The 15,887-nt window shown below is 39.0% G+C and overlaps 1 protein-coding gene across 1 annotated transcript; it reads right to left on the reverse strand.

Moving 5' to 3' along the window:
• Nucleotides 1-204: 204 nt before the first annotated feature.
• On the reverse strand, nt 205-14,129 carry fam83fb (family with sequence similarity 83 member Fb). Its single transcript, XM_062426333.1, has 5 exons — nt 13,650-14,129; nt 4,802-4,969; nt 3,767-3,888; nt 1,970-2,715; nt 205-245 (listed from the first exon to the last, which is right to left on the reverse strand). The coding sequence occupies exons 1-5, from the start codon at nt 14,127-14,129 to the stop codon at nt 205-207; spliced, it is 1,557 nt and encodes a 518-aa protein (XP_062282317.1).
• Between the last annotated feature and the right edge of the window lie 1,758 nt (nt 14,130-15,887).

Below are 15,887 nucleotides of genomic sequence, written 5' to 3' on the forward strand. Positions count from 1 at the left end.
GCAATCATTAGCTGTGACAGACATTTGCAGTGTTTAAAGATAAACCTTAAGACACGTGTGTTTACTGCTGTCAGTAAAACTCATCTATAAATTAGCGAGAACGCCTCTTCCTGCTGCAGCTGACTTCCTGTTTCACTGTTGCACCACATGCCGCAAGCCACTCGCAAGTCCCTCTCTGTCACCTCCCCCACCCGAAATGTCTCTCTACGGCGAGAGGAACCATAGGCCCCCTTTTAGCTTCCTCTCTGAGCGCACACCCATGGGAAAGTGTCAGAAAGAGAACAAGGGGGACAGTTGGTGGTTACTCTGTGTATTGCAATCAGCACAGTCCTGCTCCGAGATGCAGCTCGTCTTGAGGCACTCCACTAGGTGGAGCCACCATCAAAGTGATGCCTTATGTTTGAAATGTTTATGTAAGCCAAAACCTTACTCAGAAAGTCAATAAAAGGCCATTTCTGTTGCGGAAAAATTATAGAAAATTAAAAAATTTATTGCAGAGGTTATTTTCAGACGAAAATGAATGAACAATGTAGACATTAAAAAGAGCCTCGTGACAACTTTAAAGCTGTTCATTAGCCTATCTGAAACCATTTACTGAGCACAATGAACAAGAGATCCCACAGCTTAGTGCATCAAACAGACATGAATACTTTCTCTATGGTAACATTCATTCACAGATAAATAACAACATGAAAGAGTAATAAAGATAAAAAGTACAATACTGTACATAACGGTCCAAAGTACTCCACACCTACTCACCACAGGGCTGACACAGAGATATAGATTGCTATTCTTTTTTTTTTTTTTTTTTACAGAGGATAAATCAAGCAAGGCTTAAAGTTGTCCTGCTTCAGTTTCCCAATGATCAGAGAGGGTCTTACCCTGCTGGTCTGGAGTCTTGAAAGGGAAGCCTTTTAAAATGAGTCCTGGTGAGGGAAAAGCACCTACCTGTACAACTCAGTACTATTTCAGTGTTTGAAAGGAGTGCATGTATTTGTAACTTTAGAAAAGTGCTTCCTGTTAAGTTTCTTGTTGCATGTTAACAACGCCTCTTTTTGCAGCAATAAAAGCAAAGTGTGAATGTTGTGTAGATTTACTTCATATTTAGTGTGCGAGAAGGTGCACGAAACAACTTAACATTTAGTGTAAAGCAAAAGGAAGCATTCAACCCTACATCCACAGAGCCTCAAAGACAGTGATCACTTGTAAAAATCTCAGTAAACACCCGTGCACCCTGTCAGAGAAACAAATATGATATCCCACAACATTTTGATTATTGACTCAGGATTAACAATTTGGCACCATTCCTATAAAAAAAAATTGCATTTGTCATTTGTCAGTGCCTGAAGGACTGTACATTCACCTGGTTTGTCTGTAAGGCACTAGATAACATACTTACACTATTGCACGCTCAGTGGTGACGTTAATTTTAATGAAGTCATTTGTAAACCTTCAAAATGTCAGATTCTGACTGTTCTGTGGTCAGAAACGTGCAGGGTCACCTCAGGACACTTTGCAGGCTGGCTTTGATCGATGACGACTTGTGAAACCTGAAGAATGATGAGGGAAGAGAGACATTACCTAGTTTATATCACTCAGAATCCACAGAGGATTATAGCTGAAAACTCCTATTGAAGTCCACTACTTGAAACTAAACTTTACTCTAAAATAAGAGTGAGATTAGAACAGCAGTTCATAACCTTTTGGCATGCAGTTCCTTAACACAAATCAAATTAACTCAGTGACAGTCAGTATTTTTTCCCCATGATGTATCTGAATAGTTTCTAAAGGCCTGAAGTGGAAACATATCTAATATTTCACTGGGAAAAAGCAAAGATTAGAGGAAAACATAAATATTACTTTTTGCACTGTGCTGTCCGGTTCAGCCCACAGGCTCAAAACCATTTGATTAGACCATGAGATCATTCTGGATTAAATCTCTACATATGTGTTTATATAACATACTTACTCTCATTGTCCTGTGCACTTTTGACAGTCTGGACAGAGTCTGTCCTCTGGGTCGTTTTAGATGTCTTCTTCTTATTCCGTTTGCCTGGAGACTTAATAATCACTTCAAAGTTGTCCTCGGTCTCATCTATCGGATTGGTTTCTGTGGGTGAAGGGCTCGTACCACCTGCCGGGCTATTAACTGAAACCTTAGAGGATGATTTCCCCCTGAAGAATTTCTTCTTCTGAGACTGCCCCTGCTTCTTTTCCTGAGTTAATCCATTGGGCTTCTTGAAGAATTCGCTTGGGGCTTCTGACGGTAGTGTACTGAGCCGGTCCATCTTCTCACTACTGGTCACTCGTGGATTTCCTGGGTCCATGTCCTCTGGCACCTCAGCCAGAACCGATCCCCTCTTAGGTCCTGGCTGTTGCAGAGATCCCGTTGGACGTTGGGCATCCCCAAACACCAGGGAGTATTTGGGGTTGTAGTATTTGTGCGCAGGCACTTGGATGTCAGCTTTCCGTGAGTCTCCTAAGCTAACCTGGAAGCGGGATGTAGTGGCTGGTAAAGGTGGGCGTTTGGGCCCCGCTTTGGCACGAATTGAGGCGGTCACGTTGGCGGGTGGGCTGACATGGAATTCCTTGTAGAGGTCCATATTCTCAGAGATGGCGTAAAGCTCACGGAAGTCCCGGTCAAAGAAGTCAACCACCTGTCCCGTCATTACAGTGATCATATTTCGGTCCATACGAGACGTACACCAGGCGAAGCTGGGATGGAGACAAGATTAACAAAGGTTGGCAACTTCCCTAGATTCTGTAGGTTCTCATTATCCCATTTTACAGGAAATATTTAAAACATTAAAAATAAGATTAACAAGTGCAAAACGAAAGCATCAAGCCCCAAGGTATTCTGTTGACGAGAGTTTTATTTTTGCTTATTTTTCCAAAATTGAACCAGGGAGTTGGGTGTAAACTGTGATGGATGTTTACGCTGGTCAGTTTGAGTAATAGCTTTACTGGTTGCATCCATTTTCTCTCCCAAATAACTTTGTCTAAGCTGGCATTTTCTCTACAATCTGTATTATGCTCTGGCTGATTGTGCATCTGTCAAGTTTTTTTGTATTGATTTCACCACATTCACGTAACTCAATAATGAGCCAATTTGACAGTTGAGTCAATCAGCAAGCAGTTACCAAAACTATGAAGCCAAGTTCATTAGCGTTTGTAAGACAAGAATATCAAGTCTAAATCACTTCTGAACACATCAACAATTCAGATGGGTGTGCTCAGGTGTAATGCATTGTATTGTAGTGTCATGTCATGTGTTGTATTGTGCAATGTGGCAGAAAATGCAGCAACCACAACAACAAGCAGAACAAGCAGGTTTATTAGACTGGGTTTCTTTTTAAAGGTGCTTCTCCATTTAAAAAAAACAAACAAACACGCACACAGAAAAAACAAAACCTACCAAACATCCTTTTTTAAGTTTTAGACTTACACTACTGTTCTGATTCAGCTTGTTTGGTATCTTTGTAAATCAGAGTGTAAATACAAAAGTAATCAAATTATTCTGATAGGATAAATAAATAAATAAATCAGACAATATGGTGAAAACTGGTGCAAAATGAGTGGTGTCATCATTAAGGTCTCTGGGTCAAGTCCATGTGGTAGATGGGTGCTCAATGTGCATTGACTGTCATTGTTTTGATACTACCACTAAGAGTCACAAAAAACAGATATTTTCAAATCCTAGAGGGGTCAAAATAAATGTAATCCATGTAGCACACATTATATGCACAAAAACATAATCAAACCTCACCTGTAGGAGCCAAACATGACTTTATCCCCGTCTACCAGCATGTACTTATTACAGAGAGAACCAGACAGCCTGCCGAATGACAAGCCAAAGCCGGTTCCCTGGAGCGTTCTGGCTCGGATGTTCTGCAGCCACAGAGGGACACAGTTAGACCGTGAAAAGGAGAACAATGCAGCCGGTAAAGCCAAGAGAGTGACATTGTACATGAGAGCTGCGCACAGTAGATAATCGGACTTATAAACAATAAAACTTTTAGGACCCCTCCCTAGAAATCACCAGGATTTAGTGCACCACTGCTTTCCATAGGCTGCCTATGGAAGGAATTCAAGTCAGCAGTTCAGCAGCATTGCCATGTATTTATGTATATGTGATTTTTATCAGTCACAAAATGGTCAGTTAATATTAATTGAAATGATGTATGTTTGATGTTACAGTAATTTTGCTTTCTTCCTTTCTTTTTTGTATTTTCCTTTTGCTTTTGGACAATCCTGCAATCTGGCTTTTGTTACTGCAGCCACACAAATACTGACCAATTTATCAAACATTACCTTTTAATTTGAATTTGTATAATAATGTTGAAATTTGCTTGCAGACTACAACAAAAAGTACAATAAATAAGTTAGAGATTCAGAGTTAGAGCATTCAGACCTACTGTGTTTAAAGAAACTTAAGTGAATGCTCTGATAGGGTATCTGCATGTATCAAAATGACAAATTGCTTTCATGTGCTCATCTGTTTTAGACTTTGCCAGAATGCCATTATTTTCATTTCCACTTTTATATCAAGCTATTTTTGTTTCAACTTCTTGTACACTCTAGTAAAATGGATGAAATGATATTAAATGTGTCTTTAATATCTTGCTTGTCCATTATTTGTTTGTGTTACCATAATCCGATTTTGCATTACTAATAATAACCTATTTCCTTATTATTCTATTTTATGACCTGTTTTCATCCCATATTTAATACGTGTTTCTTTTCCCACTTCAGCCTACGACGTGCGCTTTGTTGTAAACTGAATGTAAAGATCCCGTCTTACCCGAAGGTGCTGACCACCAATCTGCAGCCTGGAACACATATCCAGGAAGTGCGGCACACCTTGATAATCCAACAAGATGTAAACGGGCACAGAACGACGGCAGGACGCATCCATGAGGTCCTGCAAGATCTGGATGTCTGTGAGCATGTCCATCACTATGGCTATCACCTGTAAGAGAAAAGGCTTGATTAGTTCTCCATGTTCTCCAGAGGTTAGTTCATGGCGATAACACAAATCCTTGCAAGTTACAAGCCTTAAAGCAAAGAGTGACTAGATCTTCAACTAGACTATTTACTGTCCTGAAACCAATTAAACATGCAGAGCTCCATATAACAACTGGCTTGTACTCACAACAAATCCTAATATATCCAGTAGGGACAGAATTTGAAGACACAGAAACCAAAACACATTAGTTACATTCCAACTATAACTCCAACATCTTACAAAAAGAAGACAAAATAGACAACAGTTCCTTCTCTACTGGGAAAACAAAAACTCTGAATGCCCAGTCGGTGTTATTTTCAAAACAAAAAATAATTTAAAACAGCAAACCAAAAAAAGAAATTGTCAGGACTAGCCTTTACTGGGCTTCACTTCATGCATGCACGCAATCATTTTGTAGATGCCACTATTCTGTAAAAATCGTGACTTTATCATTGTTTTCGATCTGATATTTTTGGCACATATATACGTTATTTGCATGTAACTATTCCTTCCAAGTTATTATAAAACATTTGATGTAGGTTTATAATGTTCAATCTCAAACTTGGTGCTATAAGGTTTCATCTGCAAAGAACCAATCAGTGCTCTGAATGTAAACACGAGGACCAATCAGGTTCTGCCTCATTAACATGTGACTTCACCTTATTAAAAGGAGCTTAGAGTGAATAATAAGATTAATACATATTTTGAAACCTCCCAATTGATTATTTCATCAAAATTATTATGTATGACATTAATACAAACACCAACTGAGTTTTAATCTTTTTTGAACTCAGTAAGAACCAGACTTTTACCTTTATTTAACATGCTAGTCAGCTAGCTGGCTGAGCTGGTTTACGTTATTCTGACTATAAATGACAATAAGGAAAGCCAAAAATGTTTATATGTAAGATTATGAAATATGTTCAGGCTGCTCTGTTAGCTGCTGACGCTAATGCTACCTGCTGCTAACTGCTGAGTTCATGTCCAATAGATTATAAAAACCCCATTTAAAAATATATTAGGATTTTTTTAATTATATATTTGGAGTACATTAAGGGTATCTGTTAATTTAACTCTATCAGTTTTAACACAACTTTGAACCTCAGTAACTCCACACTGAATACAGATATAGCTGTATAATTCTAAAGGTATTGACATGTCTGTAGTTTTAAAAGTTTAAATATACAACAAAAAAGAACAACCCTAGAAATGTATGAAATGACTGATTTCCACTATGAACCTCAGCTCAGATTAACTACTGTCATCCATGTAAGATTTCCACAACTGAGAATACACAAAATCAAATCAACTGCTTGAGGCTGCAGTGTCTCCTACACAGCTAACAAAGAAACCAACAGTTAAAGCTAATCTGTCAACTGAAGCAGCTTTTTGCCACCCGCTAAGACACTAACCCTGAGAGTGTTACAAGGCCACATTAAAGAGTCTACTGGCTTACAAGAGTGAAGAAAACCATTGTATTATCCCACTGGTGTGTTCCAGTAAGGCTGACAGATCATAGAGACAGAGCTTCACAACAACAAAAGGAGACCAGTTGAGGAATTTAGCACTTAAATCTTTCTCTATCTAAAGAAATGCTCTCACACAGCTTTCACTTTCTCCAGTGTCAGAGCACTGGAATTAGTAGAGGTATGCACTTTGCTTTTACCAAATAAAGAAATTCGTAAGAGCCTGTACTGAAGCTGTGTTTGTAGGAAAAACCAAACAGTTACACACTGACCTTTGCTGCATTTCCTAGTTAAAACTGTTTAAACAACTAAATGCTGGAAATTACTTCTAACAAGAAAACAATATTGTGGACTGTAGGGATCACAACTATAGTGTCCAACTGTACAGTCTATATAATAGATTTTGCCTTTTCAAGTAACACAAACTGATGCATGTCAGGATTAGGATAAACTGCAGAAAGGGGAAACAAGACTACAAGTCTAAAGCCCTAGATACCACTAACTTGGTTATAACATCCTAAATTATAAATATAAAAAACATACTGATGATTCTGCTATTCTGCCTTATCAGAAGTGTGGCTGAAAGGGTAAAACCATTCCTGAGGAGGATACAGTACTGGAGTAAAAGCCTTAATGTAGGAATGTGGCTCCATTTACTGTACAGTTAAGTGCTTCCCTAACTTGTGCTATAATATATCACAACCTCTTCACTTTGCACTACGTTGCTACACACTAGCAATACATACATACTACAAACACACTAGTACTACATATCAAATAACTTCAGTAGAAAGTCAAGAGGTTGTGATGACTCACAACAAACTAGTGAAGCACTATAGACAAAACCTTGTCAGTTTGTATGCATACACAAAACTACTCTGTGGAGACGGAAAACATGATCTCTGTTATTAGTCTCTGGAGCTATTTGTCTAAACTCTTCCTGATGAAGTAACATGTTACCCGGTTGTTATTTTTTTTATAGTTTATGGACATAAATGGATGTTTAAGACAAAGAGGAATAAGATATCAGGCTTTGAATATACACACTTGTAAATAGGATTAAGTCATTCTTAGTTTGGATCTACACACGAGATGTTTTGACAATAAGATATAGAAAATTAGCCAGCCAAATCCTTTAAGTGCTAAGCTGATTAATTTGACATATCTTGTGTAAGTTAACATTAAAGGCAAGAGGATGATATGTATAGTGGAGCTAGTGGAAAATGAAGAAGAGGAATCCTCCATAAGTATGAATATGCTCAGTCAATGTTATGACAATCTGCCCATTCAATTTAGATACATTTTGGTTAAGAAGTAAAGGAAACTTTGGCCTAATTGTGCCGCTACACTAAAGGTCAGGGGTCACCAAAAACACTGGGTTTCATCATATGACAAGGAGATATTTATATAAAAACGTAATAGTTGTTAACTATCTAAAAGTTTCAGATCATCATCAAATATAATTAAAGCCATGATGTACAGACAGGTTTTTAATGTTCTGTACTAGCCCCATATAATTATCATCTATGAAAGAAAAATGAAAGGTCAGGTCAGGGAGCAGTGACACGTTCAAACATGAAGAGACGTGTTCAGTCCAGGCAGGAGGAGGAGGGAGGTTTCACAAATGTGTATTATGCCACTGTTCCTTAAAAAGCAAAGTAATGGAAAATGTGTTTCTTTCAATTTGCAACAAATGATCCTCTGTAAGGCAGAAAAAGGCCCGTTGTTTCCAATCAGTGTCTCATTTAGGAAAAAATGTTGCAGATCTGAGAGGTTAACAACACATATACAAGCTGAGACTTGTGGACAGTAGAGTCAGTGTTGTCAAGCTTGGCTCACGCTCAAGAGAAATTAGAAAAAAAACCCAAAAAAACAACTAATGAGAAGAAATTTAATATCTGAGTGTAAAGATAAAAATGTTGGTGCCTGCAGAACCGGTTGCTCTACATGTGTTATTTGAAGGTTGTGTGTTTGTCAGTCTGTTGTTATTTTAGGAACAGATCTTTGCCTTTCTGATAAGTGAGAACAAAGCATGTAGGCTTTTTACATTCCACAAATGCACCAAGAGCTAAACCACCTGCTGTATAAATATTGACCTCTTTTATTTTATCTGGTAACATAAAGTAACACCCGAAAAGACAGCAAAACTTTTAGAAAAGTGTTTAATGTGAAATTTTGTATAAAAAGAGCAAGGTTTCCCGTTCTAATTCCTGATTTTATGGAGGAAGAAAATATAAGAAGAAGCAAACTCGTAAACAAAACCCTTGACGCTGACGTATACCTGCCCCTATGCCCCATGTGACACTTACTGTAAGGCAGAAACCAAGCAGGAAGTAAGGTAAATGCACTGATGCGTGAGAGTGTTGACAACTTTTATTGCCAACAAAGGTTTTAAAAATGGTAAGAGACTAATCTTGTTTGACAATTAGCAGTACTTCTGGAGTATAGCACGAGATTACTTCTAACAACAAAGAAGGGAAAGGTTAAGAAAGCAAGTGAGCATAATGGAAACTAGAAGAAAAGACATAAAAGAATGTAATGGAAATAGTGAAAGAAGAGGTGTGGAGACAGAAGAAAAGAAAAGATAGGGGGAATCCCATACAGTTGCGTAATAAAGCCAATTAAAAAAATCCTGAGTGAGTATTTGACACATGCTCTTTTTGTACTCCCTGACCTAATTTTGAAGACATGAAAGGCAGGGCATGCTGAGCGAAGTGTGTCACTGTGAGTGGTGGAACAGATGACTCAGCTCAGCTCTGGCAGTCTATGAGTAAACATTACATGGGGCGACTCGTATCCACGGACCGATTCCAGGACCTTTGTTACTCTGAGAGGATATATTAATCAGTCAAACACTCACTCACCCTGACTGAGCTTTAAAAAGGGTTAGTGAGTATAAGACGGTTAAGGATGTGATACTGTAAGTAAGAGAGTAAACTAAGCAACTTAATTCCAATTAAAGGAAATCCTATTACAACATCAATGTTTTTTTTTAAATCATTAGTATTTTTCTAACTTTTTTGGCAACAGTTTTGGAAAGGCACTCTTAAGTTTCAACATGACGATGACCCCATGCACAAAGTGAGATTCATGAGGACAGTTTTCACAGTTTGGTGTGGAGGAACCTTACTGGCCTGCACACACCCCTGACCTCAACACCATCCACTGCTAGCCAGGCCTCATTGTCAAACATCAGTTTCCAACCTCACTAATGGTTTTGTGGCTGAACTGGAGCAAAACCTGGCCAACCAAAACCATCCTGCAACCAGGTTCTAAAGTCCAGTGGAAAACCTCACCAGGAGAGTGGAGGATGTTACTATACAAGAGCAGATTTATGGTAGAGCTGTAGTTATGAATTGATTAACAAAAAACAAACAACCATTTTGATAAGCAATTAACATATTAAGTATCTTTTAAAGAGATAGAAGTGAATATTTGGTGGTTGCCTTAATTGCTTTTGGAAATATCAATGGTTAACCTTTAATAGGTAAACCACTGGTCTTTTGGTTAACTTGCATGAACACTCAAGTCAAGGCTTGGCTGTTAGCTTGCAGTCTGAGGTAAAAAATGAAGTATTGTAAATTGTGTGATGCTACTCTTCATTTTAGTATTGGTAAAAGCACTTCGGTGTACGACATTAAGAACAAACACCCGGCTGACATATCTGAGGATGGCTCGCAGTCGCAGCCAAACGCTAGCCGGAGGGAGAGACTGTGATGTGCACCAGTCCGATCCCATCACCTAATGATTGCCGAATGATTGAAACCAATAAGCTGCCAATAAGTGTGGTGAAGGGTGAAGGATTGAAGAGTCAGTTTGATACCTCAAGTTGTAGTTTTGCCATTGAGAGCTACTTCGACTAACAGCATTAAAAAACATTTTTAGGAGAAGAAAGATGAGCTAAACGTCAGACTAAACGAGGGCGGATAAGCTAGCTCGGACCACCGACTGCTGGACAGCCTTAACAGACAAAAGCTACATCAACTTTCTTATAAATCAACCCGGTTAGTTACCTGTTCATTTCAGGAGTGTGGAGGTCGAGTCAGGCCAAGCAGTTAGTTGTGTGTGTGTGGGTGTGTGTGTGTGTGTGTTTGTTTTAAGGCTTTTTCATTATTTCCGACTTCTGCGCCCACGGACAGCTGTAGACTTGCATGTGGACCACAGACTCGCACATTATTCTATTAATACTTTTCGGGGGGTCCTGGGACACAGATGCATTCCACATATGCATGCTAGTCAACAGGGGTTGTACCATGATAACTTTCCAGAGTTGTAACTATTACAAACTGCTGTGCTGTGTTTTTCTGATCAACCTTTAAACGCAATAACCTGATATTAAATCGAACTCACTTTATTATATTTCATTGTCTCGCTGGCAATTTAAACAACACGCCCACACCTACAATAAATGGTATATATAGTCAGCAGAACAAAGAACAATAACTACCGTCACATCCTGACTGATCCGTTGTTAATGAAGTTACCGTTGCTGTGCTGCATGCATAAATGTGCACATCACTCTCTCAATTTAAACACACTCATCCTTTCAGCTGCTGCATGTATTTAATAAAGTCAAAGGAAAGAACCTGGTACGCAGCCAGCTTTGGATGGCAAAAAGAACATTAGTACTGATGTTTCTGCAACATCCTGGATACATTTAGTGACACCTGAACAACATCATTATAATATTCAGACCTTAATCTAATATAGTTCAGACATTGGCATGAGTCATATTAATAGTTGTAGCTTATTCTGACAGAGATTTCAGTAGATTATGTTATACTTCTTTACAATACTAGAGAAGTAAAAGAAGCAAAATACATGAAAGTTGGTTTGTGATTGTGGAGATCTGGAAACCACTGCGCTCACTGTAATCAGTACCTTTACTGCCTGTACTCCATACATCACCTATTACATTTAAATACCAGTTTTGAGGAGCCCTTCTTTGTGGAGCATGCATGTTCTCTTTTGCCTACGTGGGTTCACTCCAGGTACTCCAGCTTCCTCCCACAGACCAAAAACATGCAGCTTAGGTTAACTGATCACTCTAAATAGCCTGTAGGTGTGACTGGAAGTGTGAATGGTTGTCTGTCTACTACCCTGCCTCTCTCCAGCCACCCCCGTAACCTTCTGTAGGATAAGCGGTATGGAAAATGAATGATCGAGGATGAGTAATGGGGTCCGACTCAAACCATTCAGGACTCAAGCAGTGGTAACACACAGCATGGGCCCTGATCTTCTGCACCATGCTCACAGCTGCTACTGTGATTCACAGACAACCTCCTACATCTTTTTACTGCAAGTGTTGCAACACAACGGCGTTTGATTGGATACAGTAAATGGCAACTTAAAAAGAATGTGGGAGGAGGGTAAGGGTGGTGGTGGTGGTGGGGCAATCGCCCTTTGGCCTCCTTACTTATGGAGCCAGTAGAAACAGTCATCAACATGTTTTATCTTTATCTGACATTTTATAGACCTAGCAACTAATTGGTTAATCAGGAAAATAAATTGACAGATGAATCAATAATGAAGGTAATCATTAGTTGTTCCTTTTATTTCATTGCATTTTTTCACAGTTTTCTGATATTTTACAGATCGAATAAGAAATATGTAACACTGACAACAAGTGTTTAAAATGGGTACTGCAGTCCAAATTCAAAATATTGGACAGAGTTGTCTACCCATGTCCCCTCGTCCCAAGACTCAAAACTCACACAGGTTTTTAGGTCAGGTGAAATCTATCTCATTTGATCAACTCTGTTTGTTTGCTTCCATGGCTGCAGCGCGCTTTGTTTGCTTGCCAACGTTTGATATCTGGCAACCCGGGGTGTCAAATGGGCGTCAACCTGATCTCACAGAAATACGTGAAATGACCACGACCTCTTAACACAGAATCGCGATTACAAAAACGATTAGGTTAAATGGAATCACACCGGCCAAAGCGAAAACAGACGCCTCACATGGGAAATTTCAAAGGAGAACATACTGGCTGCAGTATTAGAGTCGCAGAAACCAGTATTTCAATTTAGTAGATTTCCCTAATCTTTGATATCAAATCATGGTCATTTTATAAGTAAGTATAGTAAATATATTACATATTGGTCCTTTAAAGCTCTTGCTTTTTGAATGACATGTTTAACAGTCAGATAGCTTTGTGATGTACTAGTGTCCACATACTTTTGGCCATATAGTGTATCACATTTTTACTGACAGCACATAACAGACCATTCATGTTTTTTATAAACTCAGAGGTTTGCAAACCAGATAAACCTTTACTAATAAAGGAATATCTTATCTTATCTTAAATCCGAATTATAATCATCAACCATATACCTTTTTTCTCTTCGACATTTATATTCTGAAGTATTCCTTTACTTAAATTAGTAGTTTGCTAAAAAAAGGTGCTTTATTTGGCTGCAACAAGCAGATTATCACATAACCTATTATGTAGGTTTTCTGAAAGTAGTGTGTGTGTTCGTGTGTGTGTGTGTGTGTGTGTGTTATAAATGCAATGCTGCTGAACTTTACTGGGGCAAAGGGACTGAGGCAGGTAATAAAAGCATGTTAACTTCCTGTAAAAAAGGCCTCGAGATAAAACCTGAAAAAGAAAACAAAACCATTTTCCTTCTCTCATTTCAAACTTTCACATACAGACTTGAACTCAAGATACCTTAAATTCTTGCTCTGTACTTACCCTCACCTCATTGTGAAATGCTCAACAGACACCTTAATAACGTATGTCACCATAATATCTATTCATCAAGATGTATGTATTCTTCATTCACAGCTGTTCCCAAATGTGTCCTCTGGGCTTATTGTATCTCAGTTTCTTACTTTAATTTCCAACACACCTGATTCCACATTATAAGGGTCACTTACATACTAATTGAGATGTGTTTGGTTTTATTTGGTGTAAGCCTATTAGCACAGAAGGTTGTTCTTTTCCCCAAAGTTGTCATTTTATGCAAATAGATAATATAGGAGAAATTATAGATGATAGGAATAGGAGAAAAGTGATTTTAAGAATTTATATGAATATTTCACAAGATAGGCTTTACTCATTAATAGGAAAATTGACTTTAAAGTATCTATTATGATTATTTCTTTATTAAAATCAGCACCCATACTAATAAAGCCCCTCTACCTATGTCTGTGTGACCTGCCCCCCCTCACCTCACCTTATTAGCGTCCTGGATGAGCCGTCTCACCACCTCCTTAATATGAGGGCCGTTGTCTTTGGGTGGGTGCGTGTGGACGGCCACCCGGGTCACCCCTTTGAAAAGACCCCCACTGGACCAGCCGATGTCCAACGGAGGCACCTCGGTGTCTGACATCTGGGGCCAGTAGGTGGAATGGACCCCTGAGTCTGCCTCGGTGCTGGAGGCTCCTGGCTCCAATTTGGAGCTGCTGCTGCTGCTGCTGTCATTTGCAGAGTCATACTGCTTGAATGTATTCATCAAAAGTTTGATTTCTCGGGCAGATAAAAAGTCTTTCATGTTGTCATCTTTCAGCCTAGTTTTGAAGGCACCGTCACCGTTTCTGAGCAGCTCCTCGATCGCTGCGCGCTGCTCCTCGCTGTAGTAAAACTCCGGTTTGGTGTCCGGGACTTTGGCACCAATGCGGCCGTCCTCCATGCACACAAGCTGGGATTCGGCCATGGCTGCAGCCGCTGTTCTCTCTCTCACATCCAGTAAGGGTATGATGATTAGTGTCACCTAAGTATACGTGACTCTGGATAGGTACCAAAAAAAAAAAAAAAAAAAATCCTGGGAAGTTCTTACCTGACTGGGAGGGAGGGAGGGAGGGTAGGAGAGGAGTGGCTCTGTGTGGAAAACCCATGCTGCCTTCAGGGGCAAATGGAATAAAGAGCATATACAAAACTAACACGTCAAAAAAACTACTTTCAAAGCCTCAAACACCGAGAGGCACCTGGCTGCAGACCTCTTGGAGACACCCAGTAACAGTCAGTGAATAACAGGTACGTTTCTTATTGTTTGACACTAAATACTAATTAGTATTTGTTCTTATTTTAATGAAACGGCCTAAACTAGCCATGGTCAAGTTCTCATATTATATTACCTGCCACTCATTGTCATTGTTTTACTGCCGAAACCCAAGCACAGAAATTGGCTCTGTATCATTCTGAGACTCCTCAAAAATCTGATTAAATCAGAATAATGAGATGAATGTGTGTGGTTTTATTTTTAGACTGTATGCTTTCACATTTTTATTTATTTATGTATTTAAGATACTGCAGTGCACTTTTACTGGCACCTTTTTAATGTTATCTATCACGTGTATACATATATTTGTTTCTACAGTACAAACTTTTGGGTAATATTTTAGTAGTAAGTTTTTAGTTTTTTTCCCCCATTGGATAGTCAAAGATGTGTCTGTATGTGATGTTATGTGTGGATGTAGCTGCTGTAAACGAAGCAATTTCCTGTGAAGGATAATTTAAGTATCTATCAGGCGGGGAGTTCTGGTCCTCTGAAATGAGGCGAACGCGGAAGTAACTTAAAACTGCATTCTATCAAAAGGCCACCAGGGGGCGACCGTTTTGGTGTCAAAAGGACTTCCGTCTCTATACAAGTCAATAGAGAATTCACCAACTTGATTTATAACCTCAGTAAACGTTTTCAAAATGTGTTGATGGTCTCAATCGCTAGTTTAAAGCCTTCTTCAATGCAGTATGATGTTCATTTGAGAAATGTTGGCCTCCCTGATTTTATATTTGACGATAAAGCAGGGTATGCATTAGGGCGTGGCTACGTCGTGATTGACAGGTTGATTGGTTCACAGGTTCAGGAGGGCGCCTCATGCTCCTCCTGATGCCCATATAAGTAGAATCCGTGTTTTAACCAACATGCACCTGACATTTTCAAGATGGCGCTGTCCAGATCCGAAACTATTCGCTTCCAAGCAGCAGTCCACAAACCAATGGGTGACGTCACGGATGTTACATTTTATATACAGTCTATGGTATCTATCTATGACAATGAGAGATAGTTTCGTAGAAACATTCAGAATTACGAGCTTGTAGTTGGAACTCAAACGCAGCAGTGTGCTTCTTTGTAATGGGCTGGTCATCTGTCCCATGATCCAGTGGCAAATAGACTTGCCCAGGTAATAAACTGAGCAAACAGTAAATTCAGGTCTCTGTTAGCCATAACAAGATAGGATGTGTCATATGGGGTCAAAATTCAAGAATACCTAAGTTTGATTTGACTGTACCTTTGTTGGATGTGCTGACCTCATGATCAATTATTTATTTTTGAAGCAGCTATTATATGTGTACAGGATTGATGAGGTTAATATTTATTTTCCTTTCCTTTTTTTTTTCTTTTTTAATATTCTCAAATCTCAGCCTAATAATGTTAATCATTGTTTGTTTGTTTTAAATTAAATATAAAATA

Source organism: Scomber scombrus, chromosome 2, assembly GCF_963691925.1.
Source record: "Scomber scombrus chromosome 2, fScoSco1.1, whole genome shotgun sequence".
Lineage (NCBI taxonomy): Eukaryota > Metazoa > Chordata > Actinopteri > Scombriformes > Scombridae > Scomber > Scomber scombrus.